General features: G+C 41.3%; 1 protein-coding gene across 3 annotated transcripts in view; it reads left to right on the top strand.

The window, feature by feature from the left end:
- LOC143292651 (sodium/calcium exchanger Calx-like) overlaps nucleotides 1-26050 on the top strand; it is a 108015-nt gene that overhangs the window by 67289 nt on the left and 14676 nt on the right. For 2 of the 3 annotated variants that reach the window (XM_076603142.1, XM_076603143.1), the window contains exons 4-8: nucleotides 164-410; nucleotides 2319-2507; nucleotides 4203-4226; nucleotides 16579-16655; nucleotides 18692-18859. In XM_076603142.1, coding sequence (XP_076459257.1) covers nucleotides 164-410; nucleotides 2319-2507; nucleotides 4203-4226; nucleotides 16579-16655; nucleotides 18692-18859 — 705 coding nt within the window. The remainder of the gene's footprint in view (nucleotides 1-163; nucleotides 411-2318; nucleotides 2508-4202; nucleotides 4227-16578; nucleotides 16656-18691; nucleotides 18860-26050) is intronic. The other variant, XM_076603144.1, reaches the window with a different exon arrangement.

Genomic DNA, 26050 nt, shown 5'->3' with positions numbered 1-26050 from the left:
CGCGTGCGTGTGCGTGCGTGCGTGCATTTTTTTCAGAAAAAGGCCCATGTGGTGGGAGGTATCTTTGTGTCTGTAAATTAGATTTAGATTTAATGTATTTCATCACGGAATTCCCCTACCCCACCCCACCCCCATCCCTCCCTGAACTCTCCTTCTACTCCAGGTATGGAATGACACAGTAGCCAACCTGTCCTTGATGGCTTTGGGCACGTCTGCTCCAGAGATTCTTCTGTCAGTGATTGAGATATGCGGCAAGCATTTCAAAGCTGGGGAACTGGGCCCAGGCACCATCGTGGGGTCAGCAGCCTTCAATTTGCTTGTCATCTCGGCTATCTGCATCATTTCCATCCCCAATGGAGAGAAACGGCGAGTGGCCAGCGTCAAGGTGTTTGCTGTCACCGCTTTTTCTGGTCAGTTGTGTGTGCATGTTGCTGTGTGTGTGGGGGGGTGTGGGGGGGGAAGTGATGATGGTTTGTACAGTCATGTCATGTGTATGGTGTGTGGGTGTAAGTGGACAGGTGGATGGAAACTTATGTTTGAAACTAAAGATGAACAGTGTAAGTGTGGGTTGTGTTTCTGTGTGTGTGTGTGTGTGTGCATGCAGAAAATCTGGGTGGGCATGGGGAATGGGGGGTTGTGGGGAGGGGGGGGGGTAGGATGGACAAAGGATATGTGTTGGAGTGAGAGTAGTTTGTGGAATTTTGTGTGTGTGTGTGTGTTGACTGATATAAGTGGTGTGTGAATTTTTAAGGAAAAACACACACAACAAACATTTTAGCCAGCTAGGGATTCATTCATGTGTTCACAAGTCATGAGAAAGGCGCCATGACAACAGACAAGTACTTAATTATCTGGCCAGCAGGCACCCTTCACATCATTCATTTATGCAGCCCAGCCTCCACAGAGGAAGGTGTCAGAACAGGAGACCAGCAAGGAGAAACTAATGGAGTTCAGCCGGCTTGAGTCATGACACACCATCAGACAGAGGTTGCATGCGACAGTAGCTTCTGTTGCCTCTTGGTGTGTGTGTGTGTGTGACTGGGTTCAATAATGCTGATGGTATTTGTGGCCTTTTCTGCCAATCCACTGATGTATATGGTTTGGTGTTCCCCAGGCTGCCTCTCAAGCAGCCCCTGGTGGGGGTCTGTTTCCATCCTTTGTCTGGCACTAATGGGTGACCAGGGTAATGAATATATACTGTCATCTAGGTGATTAAGTCGTAGACTTGCGCACTTTTTTGTGCTTGTTCACATGCATGGGCACACGAACCTTGGTGTTTTAGCAGAAAGATCATTAACGGGAGGTGTCAGACACTCAGTGCTGAAGCAAGCTCAGTGTTTGCTGGTTTTAAGGGATGCCAGCCAGGAATAGGTGTCATGGGAATGCTGCTGATCACACTTTGCTTCACCCCAATCCTCTCACTTCCATGAGTTACACACATGCATGCACACACACACACACACACACACACACACACACACACACACACACACACACACACACATGCCCGTGCAGTGCATGTTTATACATGCATACAATGACGCAAACACACACAAACACATGAACACATGCACATACATTCACATGTATGCATGCACACACACACACACACACACACACACACACACACACACACACACACATTCCATAACTTTATAGCTAGTGATCAAGCATAGCAAGTATTCATTTACCGGTACATTAATTATTACATTATATATATTGCATGGCATAGTATTTCAGTATAACATATTAAAATCAACATATCAGAGTGTACATCAACAGCATTTGAATTCAAAGCGAAGATAGTCCCTGGCGGTCAGCTTGTCTTCTTTTGCATTAATTGGCTGCAACTCCCATGTTTGTTTTTTATGTTTTTACCCCACCATTATCTGCTTTCAGGGCTGTGCATGTGTGATATGTTCTTTTTTCCATAATCCAGAGAATGCTGACCTGGATTACAGGATCTTTAATGCACACAATTCATCTTCTGCATGCCTTATACATAAGAAAAGGATTCAGGCGCTGGCAGGTCTGCGCATCTGTTGGCATGAGAGATCATGAAGATATCCACCATTAGCCCACCTGGTACTTTGACTGGGATTTTAAACCTAGAGCCCTCAGATTGAAAGTCCAACACTTTCACCACTACTCTGCTGTTGTGCTCGCTGCGCTGGGCTGAAAGGAACATGATCTGGTTTGATTTGAAGAAAAGACACTGCAGCACAACACATCCTTTCATCAGCCAATGGATTGCTTCATGTTTTTTGTTCCCTGGAGAAAACGAGAACTTAACATCAGAGCTGGTTTCTTGTGTGCAGGCATTTTTGCGTACGTGTGGCTGGCTCTCGTCTTGCTGGCCATCTCTCCCAACCGGGTGGAGCTGTGGGAGGCGATCATCACTCTACTCTTCTTCCCCCTGCTCATCGTCATCGCCTACATGGCCGACAAGAATTTCTGCCTGGGCAACAAGAAAGACCCTTCAGAGAACGTGTCAGGCATCGGCCTAAGTGAGTGTCCTCTCCCCTGGTAGGGTTAGTGGGATTGTGTGAGTCTTGTCTCTGTGTAGGTGTGAGTGTGTGGGGGTGTGTGTACCTGTGTGCCTGTGCACATTTGATGGAGCAGTTTTAAAGAGAAATGGTTGAGAGAAGGAAAAAAAGTAGTGTTGTGGTCCACTTGATGAAAATGTGGTGTTGATCACCAGTGTTTAATTGAGTGTCTCACGTGTGGGGATGGGGGTGGGGGATATTTGGGGTTAGAGTTGAGATGAGTGTATGTATATTATTATGCTTGTGAATATGTCACAGTATATTTGTGTAAAATGCACATGCACATACATGTGTGTTGTGTGTGTATTTGTATGTATTTGTGTGCATATGCATTATATTATGTGTGTAAATGAAATGAAACGAAATTATGGTGCTTAGAGCCTCGCTATTATGTGTATGCATATCTAAATTTGGACAGACACATGTGAGTGGGTGGGTGTTTTTCATGAGGCCCAGTGGAAGAGAATAGCCCACAAGGGACGAAATACTATTTTAGTTTCCTCCCAACAAATAATTTATCACCAACCTATGATCATGGTTGTGTCCTATTTTGGCTGCCTTATCCAGTATGAATATGATCATACAGCAGCACATATGCTTTCCTGACATGATATTAGTGTGTATGGAGATCCATGGTTTCCACCAGAACAGCTCTTTCCTCTCTGTGTCACATCCAGTTGGAATTGCAAGAGTGTCCTCAGTTTTTGCAAAGCGCAATGTTGAGCTGCTGGATGGAGCACCCAGGAGGGGGGTTGCGGGGGGGTCATCATGTCATATGGTGAACACTAGTCGACATGGCAGAATAACAGTTGAATGTTTGTGAGATGGCAGCTTCTGTTGCTCCTCCAATCTGGGCGTGACAAAAACCATACAGGTGAGGCTTTCGTAGGTTAAGGTTTGAACCATGATAAAGGGCTTCATGCATCAGGGGTGAAGGAGGAGGAATTTTGTTTCATGTCCTGTGATGCACACTGGTGATCGTAGATGTCAGGGTGGCTTCCTTTGTGAAGGCTGTGCCTTGTTGTTCATGAGTTGAGCCGTTTGTATCCACATCAGTAAATGTTTGGGGGTGCAGAATTCACTCAAGTGGCACTCTGTTTATGTCTGTGTTTCCTCCTCTGTGTGCACTGGACTTTCTGTCATACTGCTATACTGTTCAGCCGTTTGATCAAGGTTGCACTTTGTTCGTAATCCTTCCCTTGTCCATTTTTGTTCATGGACAGTGGTTCAGATTCATGCATCCTGTTGCTTTAAGATGTGAAGGATTTTTTCTTATATAAAGAGGGCTGCTTAGATTACTTTAGTTTTAATCCAAACTATATTTTGTAGATGTCTTGGCCAGACTGCGGAGTTTGAATTTTGATTCTCTTCAGCCCCAACCCCTGCATTCACTTGTATGAGAATTGAATTACTGAAAATCACTTGATGATTGATAAGTGTTTATATACTACGAAAGTGCAGCAACCATTGTTCATGCCTGGAAAGTAGAGAGCAGATTTTTGTTCACAGAGTTTTGTTGTTGTTGTTGTTGTTATTGTTGATGTTATTGTTGATGATATTGAGAAATGAAGTGAAATTAATCCTGGTTGTGTTGTTTGATGTTTATATTTGTTTATATTGGAAATTTGATTCTTTTTGTTGTGTTATCAAAACCAGCAAACAAGCTGTATAAGATGCGAGGTAAACATGCATCATTTGGGCTTCCAGAAAAAGGGGGTCTTTTGCATTTTGGATTTTATTCTGTTCTGGTTCATGGTCTTTGGAGCATTTTGGCTCTTTGGGTTCTATGGTTTATGAAAGTTTATGCTTGAAAAAGATATGTCTTGGTGCTTAAAGCATTTCTTTTCCTACTTAATGCATCTTCTTTTTCTTTTTGTTTGATTTTTTTGTTTCATCTTGTCGCAAAAATGTTATGATAAAGTCATTCTGCTTCTGAAGCTGTACAGCATTCAATCACCTGCCATCACTTCTTTATCTCTCTTTCTCTCTCTATCTCTCTCACTCTCTCTCTTGCTCGCTCACGCAAGCAGAGGGGCTATGGCCTATAAATACAATGAATGAAATATTCACATTTTGATTTGCATTCTCTGTCTGTCTGTCTCTATCACTCTCTTTCTCTCTCTCCTTCCCTCTCTCTTTGTCTCTCTCTGTGTCTTACCCCTTTGAAAAAAGACCGAGAAAGAGAGTTGGTTGAGTGTCTGGTTACTTGGTTAAAGACAAAAATATCTTTATATCAGTCAAGCAAATACTGAATATATGGTAATTTAAAGACAAAAGTGCTGTGCTTTGCCCTGTTATTGCTTACTGGTATGAGACCGATTAAACAAGTTTGGTCTGGGAGAGAGCATTAATTCACTTTATATATCCACCCAAAAGCTGGTGTGCTAAGTGTATGTGTGTGTGTGTTACACTCTGAACTGTGGTAAAGCCTCAACGAAGAACCAAACAGGCAGCATGCAGGTCAAAAGATGTATGGGATTATGGGTTTTGGGTCAAGCAGCCAGTCAACAAGAAAGAATAGAGGAGAGGGTGGGGGAGTTAGGTATCTGAGGGAGGTTAGAGGAAGGGGGTGGGGGGGGGGGCGCTGAGGGAAGAGAATGAAGCAAGTGTATTCATCTGTGAAGTACTGCTGGCCATGCCAAGGAGCAAAAGCGTAGTTGAATAATAATTAAATACAAACACCAGCATGAATGTTGTTATACTTAAGACTGATGATTGCATTGACTAAGTGACTGAATTTTGCAATTCTTCTTCTTCTTCTTCTTTTCTTTTCTTTTAATGATTTTAGCTGATTGATCATTGACTGGTTAATTAATCAACTGAGAAGGATGATGAAAATGAAAAAAAAATCAGGAAAAAGATTGTTGGCTGATAAAAAATGTGACACTGTCAGCCAGAGTAGATGAGAATCAGTGTAACTTGCCTCACAAGCAGTTTTAGACCTCTTAGTCTTATATCCCCATTATTTCTCTCTGTTTCTTCCTCTCTGTCTCTCTCTCTTCCCACCACCTCTCTCTCTCCATCTCTTTCTCCCTGCCTTTCTCTTTCTCTCCCCCTCCCTCCCCCTTTCACTTGCTCTCTCCCCCTCTCTTTCTCCCTCCCTCCCTGTCTCTGTCTCTTTCTCTCCTGCTCTCTCTCTCACTCCGTCCCTCTCAGTCTCTATCTCCCCCTTTCTCTCTCTCCCTCTCTCTTGTTCTCTTTCTATCTTTCTCTCTCAGAGACACATTGTGTCATTACCAGAGGCATTGTGTAGAGCAGACTGACTGTCAGGCGCACACATTTCCTTGGCTGTCTCCGGAACTTGCTTGGCATGCAGTAATTCAGCAAGCATTTCAAGAAACAGCACCTATGGGAACAGCATGTTTCTCATGGATACAATTAATGTCAGCAAGAATGTGAATCAGTTGGGGGAAAAAAAACATTTTGAAAGTTTCCTTTCTGTATTGTCAAGAAATAGATTTTGTTCTTGTTTTTTAGAGAATGCATCATCAGTTTCTTTTGTTTTGTTTTCTCTTTCTCTATTTGTTTGTTTGTTTTTGTTTGTTCATTTAGTTAAACTAAGGTAAGAGATCAAGAAAAGAAATAGGAAAATGAATGAGAGAAAGGGTGAAAGAAGGAAACAGAGAACAGAGGATGTAGGAAGGAGATGGGGGTGGGGGTAACCTTCCTCTGTAGTCTTCATCTGTACTTTCATTGTGTTTTGGGGGTTTTTTTGTCAGTCACTGTGTATGTATGCACATGTCTTTGTGTGTGTTTGTGTGCACACACATGTGTTTACGTGGGAAGGAGAGAGAAAGAGAGAGAGACAACTTGTTTTTCCCCTTCTCAGATATATTCTACTGAGGTTCAGCAGCTTTTATCTATTTTAGCATCCTCATTCTCTTGGTTTTCATTGATGTAGGAAATGGTGCCATAATTATGTTTGCACTCGATGTACTCATTATTATTTTTTTCATTGGCAACAAACTGTGTTTACTTTCATGTTGGGGGGAAGGGCAGAGAGTATTTGTGTTTTGTATTCATTGCTTATTTTTAGGTAGTTTTTTTTGTTTGTTTGTTTGTTTTTCGGGTTAAATGTTCAGTATTATTCTTGTGCACAGAAAAGGAGGTGTGCATTCAATGGTGACAGACAGCATTTGCTGGGCTGCCCTGTTCTGTGTCATCCTGTATTATGCCAGCCATGGTTTCCAAGTTCTGTCTTTTTTCTTTTTTATTTACAGTGATAATGAAAGAACACGCACTTGCACACAGGCACCAACGCATGCACAAACCCACAGGCACACACCCTCATACATGTGCATCATACATGTACACTGACACACATGCTCAGGCTGACATATTTATCGGCATAAATGCTTGCACTGACATGCACTCACTCATAACACATACACACACACACACATATGCACTCACACACACACACACACACACACACACACACACACACACACACAGATTTGCAGCCACAAATAGTTTTTATGTGTGCGTGTGTGTGTTTGGTTTGAATACTTTTTTATGGGAGGGGTGGGTGGAAGCATTGGTTTAATTGGTGATGTAGGGGGGTTTTTTTGTTTAATTTCCCACTGTATGAAGTACAGGGGCCCCCTGGGTATGTGACATATCAGGGGCTCAGAAAGAAAAGGAAAAAACATGTACTGTGAAGGCAGCCCCCTTTATCTTTACAGACGACACAAAAACGGTCTCCCCAGAGACTGTTGCAGTGGAGGTGGAAGGTAAGTGAGCTCACTTCGCAGGTGCAGTCAAGGGACTACCAGCTGTGTAGTTATGTGTGTCACACTTGCTTCCAGTGCACCTCACATCATGGCTAACAATCCCTCCTTCCTCGTATTGTATCGTATCATCACGCTGCATGAGTATTCGTACATTTTGTCTTTGTTGCTTTGTCGTCACATTTGTTTTTTTTGTGTAGGCACATATATGTGTGTAGATATTTTTGAATAGGTCAGATTTTGGGGGGATTTTTTGTGTGTGTGTGCTAACAGTGAAGTAGTTTCAATTTCGAGGAGGTGTCAAAGTGTGTGAGCTAATCCATGTATGATACACAACATCTTCTGTTGTTGTTTTTGTGTGTGTGTGTGTGTTTGTTTTTGTTGTTGTTGTTTTTTGTGTGTTTGTTTTTGTTTTTTTGTTTTTTAAGGCAGATGCCTGATCTTGACATTAACCCAACGTGCTGATCAGGTCTTGAGAGCCTAGCCTTACTTAGTAGCCTAGGTTTGTGTCAAACATGAAGTGAAGCAGCTGTAGTAGTATGTACAGATAAGATATGGTTTGTCTGTGTATGATTTATCTATTTATTTATCTTTTTATTTGTTTGTTTGTTTATCTGTTATGCTCACTGAGACTGTCATCACTGTATATGCATTTACCCAGAAACACCGGACGGACATCTTTTTCACAGGAGAATGGCTGACATCAGTCTAGACCTTGATCTGCAATGGGTTTTTTGGGGGGTGGGGGTAGGGGTCCTGACTTCTTTTTTTTTATCCCTCTTTTTTTCCTTCTGACTTTTTTGGGGGGTGGAGGGGGTAGTGGGGGGGGATTTTCTTAATGACTTTTCCCTCCTTGTATTCTCATTGACTTTTCAGAGGAAAAACAAACAAACATTTTTGTCATAAACAAGAAGGATATAAAAGATATATATATATATATATATATATATATATATATATATATTAACAGCTAGTCTTTTATATATATATATATATATAATGAGAGAGAATATTGTTTTCTTCTTTTTCCACTGCATTAATGGTCTGCAGCTTCCTTGTTCACCGGTATGTCAACAGCTTCAATTCGAAGCAGGTGTCAAAGCATGCAGACTGATCCATGAACGCTACACCATATCTGTGTCTATAAAATAAATAAATTAAAAAAAGGGAGGGTCTGGGGGGGAGAAAAAGAAAGAGGGTGGGGTGGGGTGGGAGGCAGTGCCGGACCTGCCCATAGATCCACTTCTCTGTCAGGCCCTGAGAGCCAACTGAAAGCTGCAGGATTGAAAGAGATGAGCAGGGGAAGATATATATATATATATGTGTGTGTGTGTGTAGATAGATATACATACACATGTACATATGTAGATATATGATTTATATAGAGAGAGAGAGATAGGTACAATATATATATATATATATATATATATATATATTCATATTATATATAGAGAGAGATAGAATAAAATGAAACGAATGAAAGAAATCCATTAATGAATCAAATGGAATCCAATGAAATGGCAGATCAAGGAAAATAGTCCTCGTTCAGTGAACGTGCGGGCATACACACACGCACTCACACACTCACTCACACACACACACACACACACACACACACACACACACGTATGCATGTATGCGTCCTTTGATTGTCTTCTCAAATCTCTTCTCATCTCTTCTCCTGTCTTCTTTTCTGATTCACCAACTTGGAGCATCAAAATGGCGTATATGCTTGGCATTGCGAGGGAAATGCGAAGGTTATTGACATTCTTCAGGTCAACATATCACACACACACACACACACACATATATATATATATATGTGTGTGTGTGTGCATACTGGTATACTGTAAACTACCCTGGAAGTACCCACCCCACTTTGCACAAATGTTACCCTTAAGATGGGGGTGGGCATTGACTGGGTACTTCATACCCTTTGGGTAAGCCAGTTCCCTTTAAGTTCCACCACACAGGACTGGCATTGACTGGGTACTTCATACCCTTTTGGGTAAGCACATTCCCTTAAAGTTCCACCACACAGCACTGGCATTGACTGGGTACTTCATACCCTTTGGGTAAGCACATTCCCTTAAAGTTCCACCACACAGCACTGGCTGGGCTGGGTACTTCATACCCTTTGGGTAAGCACATTCCCTTAAAGTTCTACCACACAGGACTGGCATTGACTGGGTACTTCATACCCTTTGGGTAAGTACATTCCCTTAAAGTTCCACCACACAGCACTGGCATTGACTGGGTACTTCATACCCTTTGGGTAAGCACATTCCCTTAAAGTTCCACCACACAGCACTGGCATTGACTGGGTACTTCATACCCTTTGGGTAAGCACATTCCCTTAAAGTTCCACCACACAGCACTGGCTGGGCTGGGAGTGAGAACAAAACTGCTGCCTAAAACAGACACTGCATCAGTCATGGAGTAACGCCACTGCTCGCTCACGCTTGGTTTTTCAATGACACGCTGATGTCTCTTATGCATGCTTTCTATTCTTTATCTCCAGATCTAATTCTGCACTGCTTTTTAAAGGCAACACAGTCACGATGAAATTGGAAATTGAACTGTTGTTTGTTCATGATGATTTTCCTTCTTATTTTCAAATTGTGGTGTGGGTGCTGAAAAGGTACTTTATCCTATGCACAGTTTCTAACCCCAGCTGTGGGAATGGGCATTTGCTAGATACTGGGCATTTACAAGGTATTTTGTTACTATATCTTTTCATTGCTGAAATGAATTATTACTTTTGTTACCAGTTAGGAGAAAGTTCCACTTAAGAAAGATAATTTCAGCACAAAAATCTACATATCGTCATTGCTAGAATAGCAGAATATGTGCACTAATTACCACTTTATTGATTTTTTTAAAGAAATAGTCTGGGTGCTAGTCTTATCATAGAAATGATAAACAAGATCCTGTGTGCAGCATATAGTTGTGATACTTGTAAAATATCTACAGTAACAAAAGAGTTGTTCCTTGCAAAACTTCTTCCACTTTTATAAGAAACAATTTTTCTGTTAAATGCAAGAAGGAAAATGTTTGGAGTCTTAATGCAGATGTGACCCATTTCAGCTCTTAGAGAGAGAGAAAAGGTTACGGTCAGGGAGACCCAGAATGCTTTTAATACACATGGTGTGTCCATGAACATGATATTGATTACAGTAAATGTGTGAGTGTATGTACAACATTGCGTCATGAAAAGGCAAACTAAATAATGCACGCAGGGAGGGGGTATTGACCTTACATCAGGGCTGTGGGCTTATTGTATGTACTCACACCATGAAGACAGTTGTTCGGAGACCACAGCTGTTGCCAGGATGTCTCGGAAAAAGGCGGAACAAAGAACGCGCCACAGCGTACACAGAGTACCACCTGGTACGAGGGACTCAGTCCTTACATCAGAGCTACAGGTCTGTGTGCGCTCACACATTATAAGGACCACCATCACTCTAGCGTGCGTGCATATGCAGCTGTTGCAAGGCTATTGCACTTTTCATTTGGTGTGCATGCTATGATATATGCCATTGAGTCTCTGGGTGTCATTGAATACACTGCTAGGAAAGGGCTTAGGCAAGGATATATGATCTACCGACATGAGAAGGAAAGCTGTGGAGTTCAGACTGAGCTCTCTGTGTGTGCATGTTTTTGTATTGTATTGTATTGTTTTGCATTGTATAACTTTTTTGTCTCAACAGTTTTCTCTGTGGAAAAATTCAAGATGCTCTCTTTCTTTCTTTAATTTAATGTCTTTTCACTGTTAAGTGATATTAGACAGGGGTGGGAGTGGTGTGTGTGTGTGTGGCGATGGGAAGAGGTGGTGGGATGAATGAGACAGGAAAAGAGACATGAAATGTGGCAGAGGTTAAGAGGAAGAACTACAAAAAACAAAAAAAATCAAACTAAGAGTAAAGTATAACTATATCAACACATCAACATCAACTACAGTGTGACATCCATGATCATTGTATAATCATGTGGGGCTACAGTGTGACATCAAGAATGATCATTGTATAATCATCTTGGGCTACAGTGTGACATCAAGAATGATCATTGTATAATCATATGGGGCTACAGTGTGACATCAAGAATGATCATTGTATAATCATAGTGTGACATCAAGAATGATCATTGTATAATCATAGTGTGACATCAAGAATGATCATTGTATAATCATGTGGGGCTACAGTGTGACATCAAGAATGATCATTGTATAATCATCTTGGGCTACAGTGTGACATCAAGAATGATCATTGTATAATCATATGGGGCTACAGTGTAACATCCATCATCATTGTATAATCATATGGGGCTACAGTGTGACATCCATGATCATTGTATAATCATATGGGGCTACAGTGTGACATCAAGAATGATCATTGTATAATCATATGGGGCTACAGTGTAACATCCATCATCATTGTATAATCATATGGGGCTACAGTGTGACATCAAGAATGATCATTGTATAATCATATGGGGCTACAGTGTAACATCCATGATCATTGTATAATCATATGAGGCTACAGTGTGACATTCATGATCATTGTATAATCATATGAGGCTACAGTGTGACATTCATGATCATTGTATAATCATATGGGGCTACAGTGTGACATCAAGAATGATCATTGTATAATCATGTGGGGCTACAGTGTGACATCAAGAATGATCATTGTATAATCATATGGGGCTACAGTGTAACATCCATCATCATTGTATAATCATATGAGGCTACAGTGTGACATCCATGATCATTGTATAATCATGTGGGGCTACAGTGTGACATCCATGATCATTGTATAATCATATGAGGCTACAGTGTGACATCCATGATCATTGTATAATCATATGAGGCTACAGTGTGACATCCATGATCATTGTATAATCATCTGGGGCTACAGTGTGACATCCATGATCATTGTATAATCATATGAGGCTACAGTGTGACATCCATGATCATTGTATACTCATATGGGGATACAGTGTGACATCAAGAATGATCATTGTATAATCATATGGGGCTACAGTCTGACATTAATGATCATTGTATAATCATGTGGGGCTACAGTGTGACATCAAGAATGGTCATTGTATAATCATATGGGGCTACAGTGTGACATCAAGAATACTCATTGTATAATCATATGGGGCTACAATATGACAAGAATGATCATTGTATAATCATATGGGGCTACAGTGTGACATCAAGAATGATCATTGTATAATCATGTGGGGCTACAGTGTGACATCAAGAATGGTCATTGTATAATCATATGGGGCTACAGTGTGACATCAAGAATACTCATTGTATAATCATATGGGGATACAGTGTGACATCAAGAACGATCATTGTATAATCATACGGGGCTACAGTGTGACATCCATGATCATTGTATAATCATATGGGGCTACAGTGTGACATCCATGATCATTGTATAATCATGTGGGGCTGCAGTGTGACATCAAGAATGATCATTGTATAATCATACGGGGCTACAGTGTGACATCCATGATCATTGTATAATCATGTGGGGCTGCAGTGTGACATCAAGAATGATCATTGTATAATCATATGGGGCTACAATATGACAAGAATGATCATTGTATAATCATATGGGGCTACAGAGTGACAAGAATGATCATTGTATAATCATCTGGGGTTACAGTGTGACATCAAGAATGCTCATTGTATAATCATATGGGGCTACAATATGACAAGAATGATCATTGTAATTTGTATAATCATCCAGGGCTAGAGGCTGACTTCTTGCATTCATTTTGCGGACCACAAAGGAGACCAGAATATGTTGTGCATTGCTCTGAATTTTCATATGATTATGTAGTTTTCTCTGAATTTTAGATTCATGCAGTTTGCTCTGAATTTTTCATTGACGCAGAGTGCTCTTGATTCTGCGTTCATGTACTTTGCTCTGAATTTTGCGTTTTTGCAGTTTGTTCTGAATTTTTCATTCAGGTAGATTGCTCTGAATTTCACATTCATGTTGTAAGACACTGTGGAATGAATGGCATGTTCTGTAGTCTCTTCACAGATACTGGTTTTTTTTGCACAGGATTGTTTTTGTTTTGTTTTTTGTTGTTGTTTTTTTGTTTTTGTTTTTCATGTTTTGTTTCCCTTCATCAGTTATATCTCATTTGATTTCTTCTGCATAAGAGGGCTGTTGTTGTTTTTTAGTGTGTGAGCTTGTATCGGGTGTCCCCCTCAAAAAGTGAACCGCTTTTTGACAAGTATTTTCTCAGTGATAGAGAAACCGAATTTATTGAAAATTTTCACACAGTAACCTTTGGGTATCATCAATAAGCATCAAAACAGCATGTCAAAAAATCCAATATCAGAGCTGTGCAATGTGACCGTCATCATGTTCATGCCAGCTGTCAGGTGTTGGCATCTGTCAGTCAGTGTCAGTCTAAAAATAGCCTGTCTGGGTGTCAAGTCTATTGATTTTTTTTATTGTCATCTGTATCCAAAATCAGTTCTGTCCAAAGTTTCAGTTTGGAAGGATCAGCCATGCCTTTGAGTGAAAGTGATAAGGTTACCATTGAAAACTGTTCCAAGGAGAAAGGCTGGGGTGGAAGAAGGATCGTAAAGGAATTTCCAGGCAAGGGGTGGAGTCATGTCACTGTAAACAGACCTATCGCTAAAATACGCACTACAAGGTCAGTAGCATGCAGTGGGAGATCCAAGACTGCATGTTCGGAGGAGAACAAGGACCATATTGAGGAACTGATTCAATCCCAGGAGGAGAACCCAGGGACCTACAAATCTCTTAGAGAAGTTGCAAGCGATTTACAAGTGAGCAAGTCTTCTGTGCAAAGAATGGCGAAAGAACTGGAGCTGAAGCCCTTCAAGTTGATACGGGTATCAAGGAGGGACCAAAATGTTAGAGCGAAAAGAAAAACTCACTGCCGTAACTTGAATGACCGCTACTCGGCCACTGATGTGAAAAGGATCATTTTCACAGACGAGTAAGACTTTACGTTAGAGACAGCTGAAAATCGCCAAAACAACCGCGTTTATGGGAAACAGAAATGAGAAATTCAGCCATCTTGCCTCTATCATGACACTTCTAGATTTAGTAGCTGGAAAGGAAAACAAACATTCGTTTTATTGACACTGATAGAGCCAAGGTTAATAGTAAAACCTACATTCAGTTATTGGATGACAATCTTCTCCCGGATTGTAGGCGTCTTTATCCTAGAAACAATTACGTGTTTCAGCAAGATGGGGCTTCTTCACACACAAGTAGAGTAACCCAGGCCCACCTGGAGGAGGCTACACCAGAATTCATCAAGAAGGTTGAATGGCCTCCACAAAGTCCTGACTGTAGCTCAGTGGATTATGCCATATTATGGGACTCTCTGAAGGAGAAAGTTTACCGGGGAGTGAGAGACAAATTGACCGAGCAGGCGTAAAAAGACAGGATAATTATGTCATGGGAGGAGATATCGTTGGAAGAAATACGTGAAAGCATTTCTGCTTGGAAGAAACGGCTTCGTTTAGTCGTGGAGGAAGATGGAGGCCACATTTAGCATAAACTGAAATAAGTGAGTTTTCCTCTGATATTGTATTTTTTGACATGCTGTTTTGAATTTGACAATACTCGCATAATTTGGGTCCAAACTTTTAGATATTTTGCAGACATGTTAATGATACCCTAAGGTTACTGTGTGAAATTTTCAATGAATTTGGTTTCTCTATCACTGAGAAAATACTTGGGGACACCAATATATGTTTGCAGATGCTTGTGGGAGTCCGTCAGTATCTTTCGGTGAAGTAATATTAGATAATTCTGCTGTTTGTTTGCCCATGTTGAGTTTGGGAACATGTGTGTTGAAAAATCTGTTAGCCTTGCTTTTATATATATGTGTGTGTGTCTGCGTGTGTGTGTGTGTATACATGTGTTTGCCATGCTTTTATATATATATGTGTGTGTGTCTGTGTGTATGTGTATACATGTGTGTGTTTGTGCAAAATACAAAAAATGAGAAAGCACAATTGTAAAATTTGCTCTCTTTTTTTATTATTATTATTCATTTTTGGCTGTTATGGGGCTGGGCCAATTGGTCGGTCTTTGCACTGTTATGCACTTTATTTCTTTTTGTTTTCATTTTGATAAAATTATTTCACCCCCTTTTTTTTTTCTTTGAAGTTTTAAATTTGATGGAGGTTGTTTGATCACAGATTAACTGGTGAATGCATGGGGTTGTTTTGTGTTTCTCTTCTTCACGACCTGCTCCTTTCTCTCTCTGTTTTCTGTCTGTCTCTCATTCTCTCTCTCTCTCTCTCTCTCTCTCTCTCTCTCTCTCTCTCTCTCTCTATCCCTCCCTCTCTCTCTCTCTCTCTCTCTCTCTCTCTCTCTCTCTCTCTCTCTCTCTCACACATACATATGTATGCGAGCACTCACAACACACACACACACACACACAGCAACACACACACACACATACAGCAACACACACACACACACACACACACACACACACACACACACAAGGTTGATTTGCAAAAAGTCAGAACCCTATTCAGATTGGGCCAAAAAGGGACATGCACTCAATTTCACAGAGTATCATCAGTACTCTTCAGTCTTGCATGCGAACCAGTACTGTTGCCAAACCCTTCTGAAAAACATACAGTAATTATTGATATATGATAACATGTCTCCAAAGACATAAGAAAGAAAACGAAGCAAGCATTTAGTCCACAACATAATAAGCATCTCCAGACATGCATGAAAAATGTATGTGTGCAGTAGAAATAATGTGTTCTGTGTTTGGTTTTAATTGTAACTGTCAGTTTGTCTGTCTATTCATCCATTTATCTGTATATTATCTATATATCTTCCTATCTGTCTGGTGTGTGGATGTGTGTGTGTGTGTGTGTCTATGTGTATTATTCACAATGAAGAATGTTTCTGACCAGAACGTTCAGGAGGGATGTATTCTCAGCATTTCCAGATTTTAACTGAATATGTTTAAAAGCCAAGCAAAGACACTACAAAAGCTTGCAGAAACACAAAAGCAGCCTAAGGGGCAGAATAGGAGAACAGTGTCAAGGCTACAGGAATTAGCTGATACAAACAATTTTACATGAACTATATACATTATCGGAGGATGTTACAAAATAAACCTTGATGGTAACAGTAACTGATTCTAACAGAACTGCTCAAGAGTTTGATGGACCAGGGTGAACTTAACAGTGTGATGTGTGAGAGGGGACCATGCAGGTGAAGTGTGTTTATCGTCAGAGGTGTAACCGGTCGATGTTTCAGAGGGCAAGGTGGATGAGGAACAGCGCCCTCTGAAGGACGAGGGAAATCAGGAGACGGAACTGCTCCATTTGGCCAAGGTCATTATCATCATTGTTGTTGTTTGTTGTTGATGCTTGCTGATGGCTGAAATATTTCTGTCATTGTGTTTGTGTGTCTCGTCTCATCTGAAAGGGGACAGTGTGTAAGCATCAACCGATGTGTCAGCCTGTGTCTTACTGGGTCTTTGATGCTCAGCTTAACACTTGCATGCCCATGTTTCTGATCCACTTGCCATGTCTGGTTTGAATTTTACATGAACTGAGTGAGACATGAGTGGATTAGTCTTTTCAACGTTGTGTTCTCTTTGGCTGGCTTTAAGAACAGGTATTCATCCCAGAATTGGGACCCTTGCAGTCAGCTGGGCTCTAAGCAGCATGATTGGATTGGATTTTTCCATATCTGCAAGGTTTTAGATTAACATTTTGACACCTTTCATCCCATGTTGCAAGTTCTTTGTGATGTTAGCGTGTACTCACAAAGACCACGGAATGAAAATTTATGTCTTGAACGCCACTTTCAGTTTGCATGCACCAAAAAACCAGTTTGTCTTGTTAACAGAGGGATGTAAATCTGTCAGCATTGCCAGTGACAGTGACCCTTGACATAGGAGCAGTGTGGCTCGAACACAAGTATCTACTCCTAAGGCTCTCATGATCAGGAACTCCTGTTTTGAACCATACTTTCAGTTCTGTTTTGATTAGTTTTTCATGTTTTGTTTGTCGTAGTCACACTAACCAATGTGTAATGTGTAGAATGGAACTGTCAAGGTGGTGATGAAGTTCAAGAGAAAATAATAACCATTGATGTAAGGCAGAGAGAAACAACAACCAGCTAACCAGTTTGATAATCAAATTTACAAGTTAACACATTCATTCATCACTTTACAATATGCTCAATAAATTTGACAGCCGATTCAGGAACTCTCTTTCAGTCATCATGGCATAAAAATTACTTGGTCAGGGGGATGAGGTTACATAATTTTAATGGATGAATGAAAATGGCTTTGTGGTTTTGAAAAAAAAAAGATGATGGAGGAATGACCACTTTGCAGCTGTTACGTTAACAGCCACACTCAGTATGCAGGCTGGTGTGTGTGTGTGCTGTTCAGTGATTAAAACGATTCCCGGGGAGGAAACGCCCACTGGTGCCTGACGGACCAGCTCTATTATCAAAGGATCAAGAGTGATCTGGGAGAGAGAAATGCGCTGAAGGGTTTAGGTAGGGTATGATAATCACAAGGGCTGAAAGCTTGGGGGGTTGCAGGAAGGAACAGGCATGGGCATGGTGCATGTTTTGCAGGTCAGGACCATCAGAGGATCAATGCCCATTATCTGATTCTCTTCACTTGTCAGCCCACCGCCCCCATTCCCTACCCCACCACCACCCACTTCCTGTAGTGCTCCACCCCAACACAATCCTTTTCACCCCCTTGTCTTCTCTCTCTCCCTCTCTCTCTCTCCCTCTCTCTTTGTCCTCTCCCCTCACCCTTTCTTTTTGTTGTTGTTGTTGTTCATTCCTCCATTTTCCTATAGTTAGATGACCCCATACAAAGCAGCACCCTGGCCTGTTGTAAGTGCAGTGCATGAAGGCAGCAACTTTGTGTTGCTCAATTTTTGTTATGTCAAATGTTAACCATTTCATTGGAAAACAAAAAGGATGAAATAACCAAAAGAAACTGTTAAATAAGCACATTGAAGTATTATAAAATGTGATATACAGAGAATGCAAAGGATTTGAATAAATTAGATATAAAAATGGGTCATATTCAGTGAACTTCCGCTCACCCATACATGCATGCACATGCATACTCACATAAGCATGCATATGCACACACACACACACACACACACACACACACACACATTTTGTGAAGTACCTCTGTATTGAACAGATGTGTGCGAGTGTGACATTTCTGTCTGGCCCAAGTGTTTGTATGCCTTGTAGATAAAATGCACATGTGCTGATGTGGCTCAGGAGTTCAAGTGTTCCCACCAGATTCAAAACATTCCTGCCAAATTTCCTGATTGTTCCAACAAACACTTGACAGGGGTTGGCATCTCTGTGTCTGTGGCAGGAACTTGGACGCATGGAGGACCTCCCGGAGACGGAGGCGGCCAAGATCCTGGCCAACAAGCTGCAGATGGAGAAGGAGCACAGCCGCATGTGGTACCGCATCAACGCCACCCGCGGCATCAGTGGCGGCCGCAAGCTCATGCCCCGTGTCCTGACCACTTTCAATGAGGTGAGTCCGTGTCCTGCATATGGGTGTGGGAGAGGGGGAGCAGGGGGGGGGGGGGGTGTAATGAGAAGTGAAGAGACAAAAACAAGATGAAACTAAACTAAAAATTTCATTTAATTCAACCAGAGGTTTCAGTTTTTTTCATTTTCAAGGAATTGTCAGTGCACGAGTTAGTGTCCCACATGTGGGTGGGGGGGAGGTAATGAGATGCGACGAGACGAAACAAACTAAACAAAAGTTTCATCTGATTCAACCAGGGGTTTCATTTTCATTTTCAAGGAGGTGTCAGTGCACGAGTTAGATGTGACAAGACGAAACAAAGTGAAACTAAAACAAAAATTTCATTTAATTCAACCAGGTTTCAGTTTTTTTCCATTTTCAAGGAGGTTGTGTCCTGCATGTGGGTTTTGGAGTGGGGGCTGCGGGGACAAAACGAAATAAAATGGAGGTTTCAGTTTCAAGGATGTGTTGAAGTGTGAGTCAGTGACCTGTGTGTGTTGTGGTGGGTAATGAGATAAGATGAAAAGGAAACCAAATTTTGTTTGATTTAAGCAGGTGTCAGTTTCAAGGAGGTGTGAAAGCATAAGTCAGTGTCCCTTGGGGCGAGGCGAAACAAAACATCGTTTGATTTAACCAGGTTTCAGTGTCAGTTTCAAGGAGGTGTCAAGAGTAGAACTGATCCATATATAATTAATGTTGTACTACATCTGCTGTTTTTTTGTTTTTTTTTATAAAGGAGCATATGCATGACCTTGACATCAACCCAACATGCTGATCAGGTCTTTAACCAGGGAATTGAGATTAGCGACTGGTATGGGGTTGTTGTTTTTTTTGCGCCCAGCCTTTGGAAATAAAAATAAAATAAGATAAAAAGAAATTTTACATAGGTCAGCCATGGAAATGAGAAAAGCAATTGATTGACTTCTTTCCACCCACCCTGGGTATGTAATGACAAAAGAAAAAACAGTAAAAATAAGATTAAAAAGATACACATGGGGGGAGAGGGAGAGACGTTTGCATGCACACACACACACGCACGCACACGCACACACACACACGCACGCACGCATGCATGCGCGCGCGCGCGCACACACACACACACACACACACACATACAGAATAGTAGGTATTATGGTAGGTCAGTCATAAACATTGGTGCATGCAGTTCTTCTGTGTCCTGGAATATTTTTCCATATCGTTTGTAATTAGAACAAAATGATGTTTTGAAGTGAAAATGAATACAGCACAGTATTTTTCTTCTATGTTTTATTCACAGTGGTATGTGTGCCTGTGACTGTATCACATTTCTAGTTCAGTGATCCTTATCCGTGTCCTGAAATCATGATGCGTAGGATTTGATTGTTGTGCTTAAGTCAATGTGGTTACTACACCCAATACATGTATTACACGGTGTGCATTTTCTGTAGAGTTTTTGTAGATTTGTGTGCTTGAAGATAATCATGAAAATATCACACAAATTGTTCACATCAAGTAAACCTGATAATTGTTTCGTGGGTGTGTCTGTGTGTATGTACGTATGTGTGTGTGTGTGTTTGAAGATACCCATGAAAATGTGGCACAAAGTGTTTACGTCAAGTAAATGTGACAATTGTTCATTTCTCTCCAGATTGAAGACAAGGTGAGGTAGAATAGGGGTTGACGGTAAAGACTTTCCATTGTATGTCTGTTGTTTTTCCAAGCACCTTAAAACAGCAGATGTAAATATTTATATATATATCAATTTCCTCTTTGTAAACCTCACATGTATTGCATGAATGAAACTGCCGATGACTGACATTAGTTGCTTTTTGGTGTTTTAGTTTTGTTTGTTGTTTTTAGTCATACTATTTGCTTTTGCAGTTGGGTTTTTTTTGTGTGTGTGTTTATTTTTGTTTTTGAGAAGCGGTTCAGAACGAAAAGTAGGCAGACAGCAGACTGATCAATGACTCAATTGTGTATGCATGTGTTTGTCAAGAGTCATTTCAATCTACCTGTCGATGAGTGTTTCAACCAAAAGAGTGGATATGTAATTGCAGTACAGAGTCCCTGGACCAACTCAGATTGAGTGGGTCTTTAACCAGGTGCTGACTCACCATCCTGAGATTTCCTTTTGCACAAGCACAAGAGGATAGAGCACAATTCAGCAGAAAGAAAAAAAATAAAAAGAACAACAACAAAAAAAGAAAACTTTTTTTACACGGAGAAGGGGGTTAGGAAGGAAGGAAAGAAGTGAAGAAAAAAAGCTGCATTGAATGAATCTTTACAAACACACTTTTTTTTGTGTTTGTTCTGTCTTGCCTTGGGCTGACAGCAGTAATAATTTCCATACCTCTGGTGTCAATCCCAGCACTAACAGTCCGGTCACACCCAAGTCCCCCTCCCCCACCCCCCTTCCCTTTCCCTGGTTTTATGGTGTCAGCTTGATCCCGCCTTTGCCCCTTCTCCTGTCAGTAAAAACAGTTCTACCAGGCTTAGAAGCGAGGCCACAATTGTGAAGACCAGGAGCTGAGTTTAATTGGGTTCTTTTTTGTTGTTGTTGTTGTCAGAGATGCATGCATAACATTTTATCAGCAGATTGAGCTTGTCCTCACTACCAGTCAACCCTGAGTGTAACTAACCTTGGATTGTATTGTATTATGTTTTGACAACAGATTTCTCTGTGTGAAGTTTGAGGTCTAGTGGAGGGGAAGAAAAGTCTGGCAAGTGTGGGATTTGACTCCATGCCTGAAGACTCGCTTCCTAGCCAAGGTGGATGTATAACCACTAGGCCCACCACTCCATCACTCCATTGGATGCTAGTCATGTGGTTCTGAAGACACCTGTCAAAAGAATACCCTGCACAGTTACTGTGTCAGTTTAGAGGAATTTTACCTGTACCATTTGTTATTTACCTTCCAAAGCACGGTTCAGAAAGCTTAATTTTGCCATAATCATCCAGATGCCAGAAGATTTAAGAAGTCAGAATAGGATGGTTTTTTCTTTCTTTTTCTTTCTTTCATTTTTTGGGGTTTTTTATGCTCATGGTTTTCCTTCTGTATGTGATTAATTCTGCAAGTCGCCTTGACATGCATTGAGGATATGGTGTTTTTCTGTTTGTTTGTTTTTTCTCTTTTTTAATAATAATCTTTCAATGATATGTCTGCATTTTGGCATCCATACCACCTTTCAGGATCAATGCATGCTGGATGATTTTGTGCTTCCATACTCTTTTCAAACGCTAACACCAACTGCAGCACATTTAACACACGAAACTTGACTTCATGAGTGCATATAACATAGACTGTAGGCACAGGCAACACTACCAGTATGGTCCTGGGAGAAAATAATTCTGAACCCACCTCACACTGCTTGGAATCCAGCTCAGTACCTGCTGCTGGGAGCTGCATGACATTAGACACAGACATTACACGGCACAATTATTCTCTGGAGACTTTGTTCTGTGGTGTCCCTCCTCCATGGGTGCTAAAAGAAGTGAACATTTTAAATCCAGTTTGAATGTTTTAAACTCTGGAAGATTTTTTAAACTTTTTTGAGTGAAAAGATTGAACAACTGAGTAGTACTTATTGTACTTTGAAGTTGATGCTAACGTGGTAACGTGCCTTGAAATGGCCTTAGTGGTCAGCAAGACACAAACCATCATAATCAAAGCACAAGTCTGAGGCATTGATTGCATTGATTTTGCAGCCAATTTCTGTTTTCAAGTTGCATGTGTAAGCTCTTTAACATCCCGTCTGATTACGGGGGAATGGGAGTCAACTTTGATGTTGGCATTTTCTCAGCAACCACAAGTGGTAAAGGGATTCAACTTGGTCAGATGGTACTTACGAATTTGGTCATTGCCTTTAACGGTGTGAAAGACATGATCATTAAATAAAAAATGATAATAAAGCTTGATATAGCTAACGCCTTGTATCCGATTGTCATCAAACTTAGAGTGGTGACTGGCCATGGTGGTTGCGTGTTTGAAATTGGAGATCAAAGGTCAAGAGCCGCAGCATTGTGTAATAATAGAAAAGGCATATTGGTACAGCAGAGATGAGTACTTGCATCCTGTCTTCATCAAACTTGGGCAGTCTTTGAACCTTCGGAGAGTCAGGGTCAGGGATCAAAGGTCATTAGTTGACATGGTGTTTGGGGGAAAAATAACATCAAAGTTGATGAATCTTGGGTTTTTCATCCAGTTTTAATCAAACTTGGTACAGTGGCTGGCTGTTCCCAGTCCCAGTTTCAAGGAGGTGTCAGAACATGCATGTCAGAACATGCAGACTGATACATATACACTACACCACAGCTACTGTATAAAAAGTTTTGAAAATATATTATTTTTAAAAAGTAGCAGATGCCTCAGACATTCACATAAACCCAGACCATATCACTGTTGATTATTGTTGCCAGAATATATAATAAACCCATTCAAAAGTCATAGTTATAGATCATGGTCAATAGCGTTTAGCTTACAATGTCCTGTTGAAAATCACCTGTTACACAGTGTCTTTTTTTTTTCTTTCTTATTTATTCTTCAATACCTGCGTTGGACTAAGTTGACGAATCTCAAAGGCCTCGCCTCTCATGTTGACGCTTGATGATTGTATCATTGTTGACCATATGTGTGAAGGCAAATGAAGATGTGGTCATCATGTCCACTTGACAAGACTGCAGCATCCCCGGATTCTTTACCAGTCTGTTGAGGGAGAGGAGTGTATACAGTTTACCTAGTTGTCACACTCAGAGAATGCTTAAATGCATTCACCAGTCTGTCTGAGAATTGGCATTCTGACTGCTGGTTACATGGTAGGCATCCTTCAGTCTCGGAAGACTGTGGAGTTGTGCTCTAGGTGTTTATTCTGGTACAGCGTCGGGTTTGGCTGGCCAGTCCGATGTGGGAATGACAGTCCCTGTGGCAGAGGGCACAGATGAAGTCTGACGCTGGTCTGTCTGCCTGGGCTGCAGCCTTTCTTCTCATTCTCTTTTCCTCGTGCTGCTGAGCGAGTGTCTCTTCGAACTTGGAAAGACCTTTCTGCACAGTCTGTCTCCAGGCTGACCGTTCGAGGGCTGTTGCTTCCCAGTTGTTCTGGTCGATGTTCAAGGCTTTTAGGTCCCTCTTGTACACGTCTTTGAATCACAAATGTGGTCTGCCTGTGGGACGTTTTCCGTGCACAAGTTCTCCGTAGAGGAGGTCTTTAGGGATCCGTCCATTGTCCATGCGCACGACATGGCCGAGCCAGCGCATACGTCTCTGTTTCAGCAGCATGTACATGCTGGTGCATCCAGCTCTTTCCAGGACAGTGTTGTTTGGGACCTTGTCCTGCCAGGTGATGTTCAGAATGCGTCAGAGGCTACGCGTGTGAAAAGCATTGAGCTTTCGCTCTTGTCGGGCACGCAAAGTCCAAGACTCGCTACCATACAGGAGGGTGCTCACAACGCAGGCTCTGTAGATCTCGATCTTTGTGTGCTCAGTCAGCTTGCTGTTGTTCCATGCTTTCTTTGTCAGTCTGGTCATGGTGGTAGCTGCCTTGCCGATGCACCTTTTGAGCTCTGCGTCAATTGAGAGGGTGTCTGAGATAGTTGAGCCCAGATAAACGAAATCGTGGACTACATCCAGTTCATGGTCATTGAAGCTGATGGCAGGGGGAGAGTCAACATCTTGTCCCATGACCTGTGTTTTCTTCAAGCTAATGGTAAGCCCGCTGAAGCAAGTCATGAGCTGCTGTAGGTCCTCGGCTGAGTGGGCGGTTACTGCTGCGTCATCTGCAAAGAGGAAGTCACGCAGGCACCTCAGCTGGACTTTAGTCTTGGCTCTTAGTCTGGAGAGGTTGAAGAGCTTTCCATCTGTCCTGGTTCAGAGGTAGATACCTTCAGCTGCAGCACCAAATGCATGTTTCAGCATCATATGGTTACAATCTGCAGTACATTTAGAATTGATCCTTTGATTACTTCATAAACTGATTCCGTCCTACACCCAAGCAGTGTTTCAGGCATCAAATCAGGATTCATCAAACCGTTTTTTTTTTCTACCTTTAAGCTAAGTGTATTAAACCACAATATAGCGAAGGGACATGGCTCTTGATAAACTTCCAGGCAACTTATTCTCACAAAGTTGGGTGCACTTTGTGCATTTCCATGCACCTTTTTTTTTTTTTTTTTAAATTTTGATCGTGATTTTAGCAAGAAAGTCATGTTTCACAACTTCTGTTAAGTGATAAACAAACTGTTCCACAATGATACAGGTGTTGTTGTTTTTTAATCCTGACAATGACGTGTAGAATAATTTCCATTCTAAACATTGACAGGTGAGGAGGGCAAGGTTGCTTTTATGCTGGCAGTGCTAAAAAGATTAAGGAACAAGTGCCAGCAACAGTGACAGTGTTGTCATGACAAGTGGAACTTAACAGCATTGCTCTTTGGCCCTCCTGCTTCAACTTATAGTTGTAGCTGCTCACAGTCACTTCATTAGCAGAACTGGTCACTGGCTAACAGGTTCATATATATATATATATATATATATATATATATATATATATATATATATATATATATATAGTTCAGTCATTCAGTTGTTTCCTGTATGGAGATTGTGGGTTTGATCATGGCTCAAATAGGGTTTTTTGGGGGTGAGGGGGGTGGTGTTATGGTTGGTTAGTTGTTTCTTTTTTTACATTGAGTTAATTTTATTCTCAATTTTTATGTACAGGGGGAGAGGGACGCTGGAGTCATTCAAGAGAGCATGTCATTAACGTAAGAGGGTAGAGCGCTTGTTTATGTCCGTATCAACACGCACAGAAGAGAAGGGACGGCCTGCAGTTTGAATCAATCAAGCTGATTGACAGCAGTGAATGAGATTTCCCAACGTACCCCCCAGGTGTCTTTTTATTAGCCCCATAGGACACAGGGATATATATATATGGGCACAGCCACTGTAATCCAGCTCCAAGCAGAGGTGGGGTGTAGCATCACATTCGGCACAATGGATGAGGTTTCTCAGCATGGTCCTGGATCCTGGCGCTTTGACACCTAGCCTCACAGGATGCATCCATCGTCGCCTGCAGGTCTTGAACGGGCGACAAGGCTGACAGTTTCTGCTTTTGTGGCGAATACTTGGGGCATGCTTGGAAGTTTCTAATGCTTGAAAATAACTTTTTTTTTTAAAAGAAGCTAAACCCCAAAAGAATGATTGTGTATGAATTTGTATAAAA

Source organism: Babylonia areolata, chromosome 18 (genome assembly GCF_041734735.1).
Source record: "Babylonia areolata isolate BAREFJ2019XMU chromosome 18, ASM4173473v1, whole genome shotgun sequence".
NCBI classification, from domain to species: domain Eukaryota; kingdom Metazoa; phylum Mollusca; class Gastropoda; order Neogastropoda; family Buccinidae; genus Babylonia; species Babylonia areolata.
The sequence above is the reverse complement of the archived record's forward strand: the minus strand, read 5'-3'. Positions and strand labels throughout refer to the sequence as shown.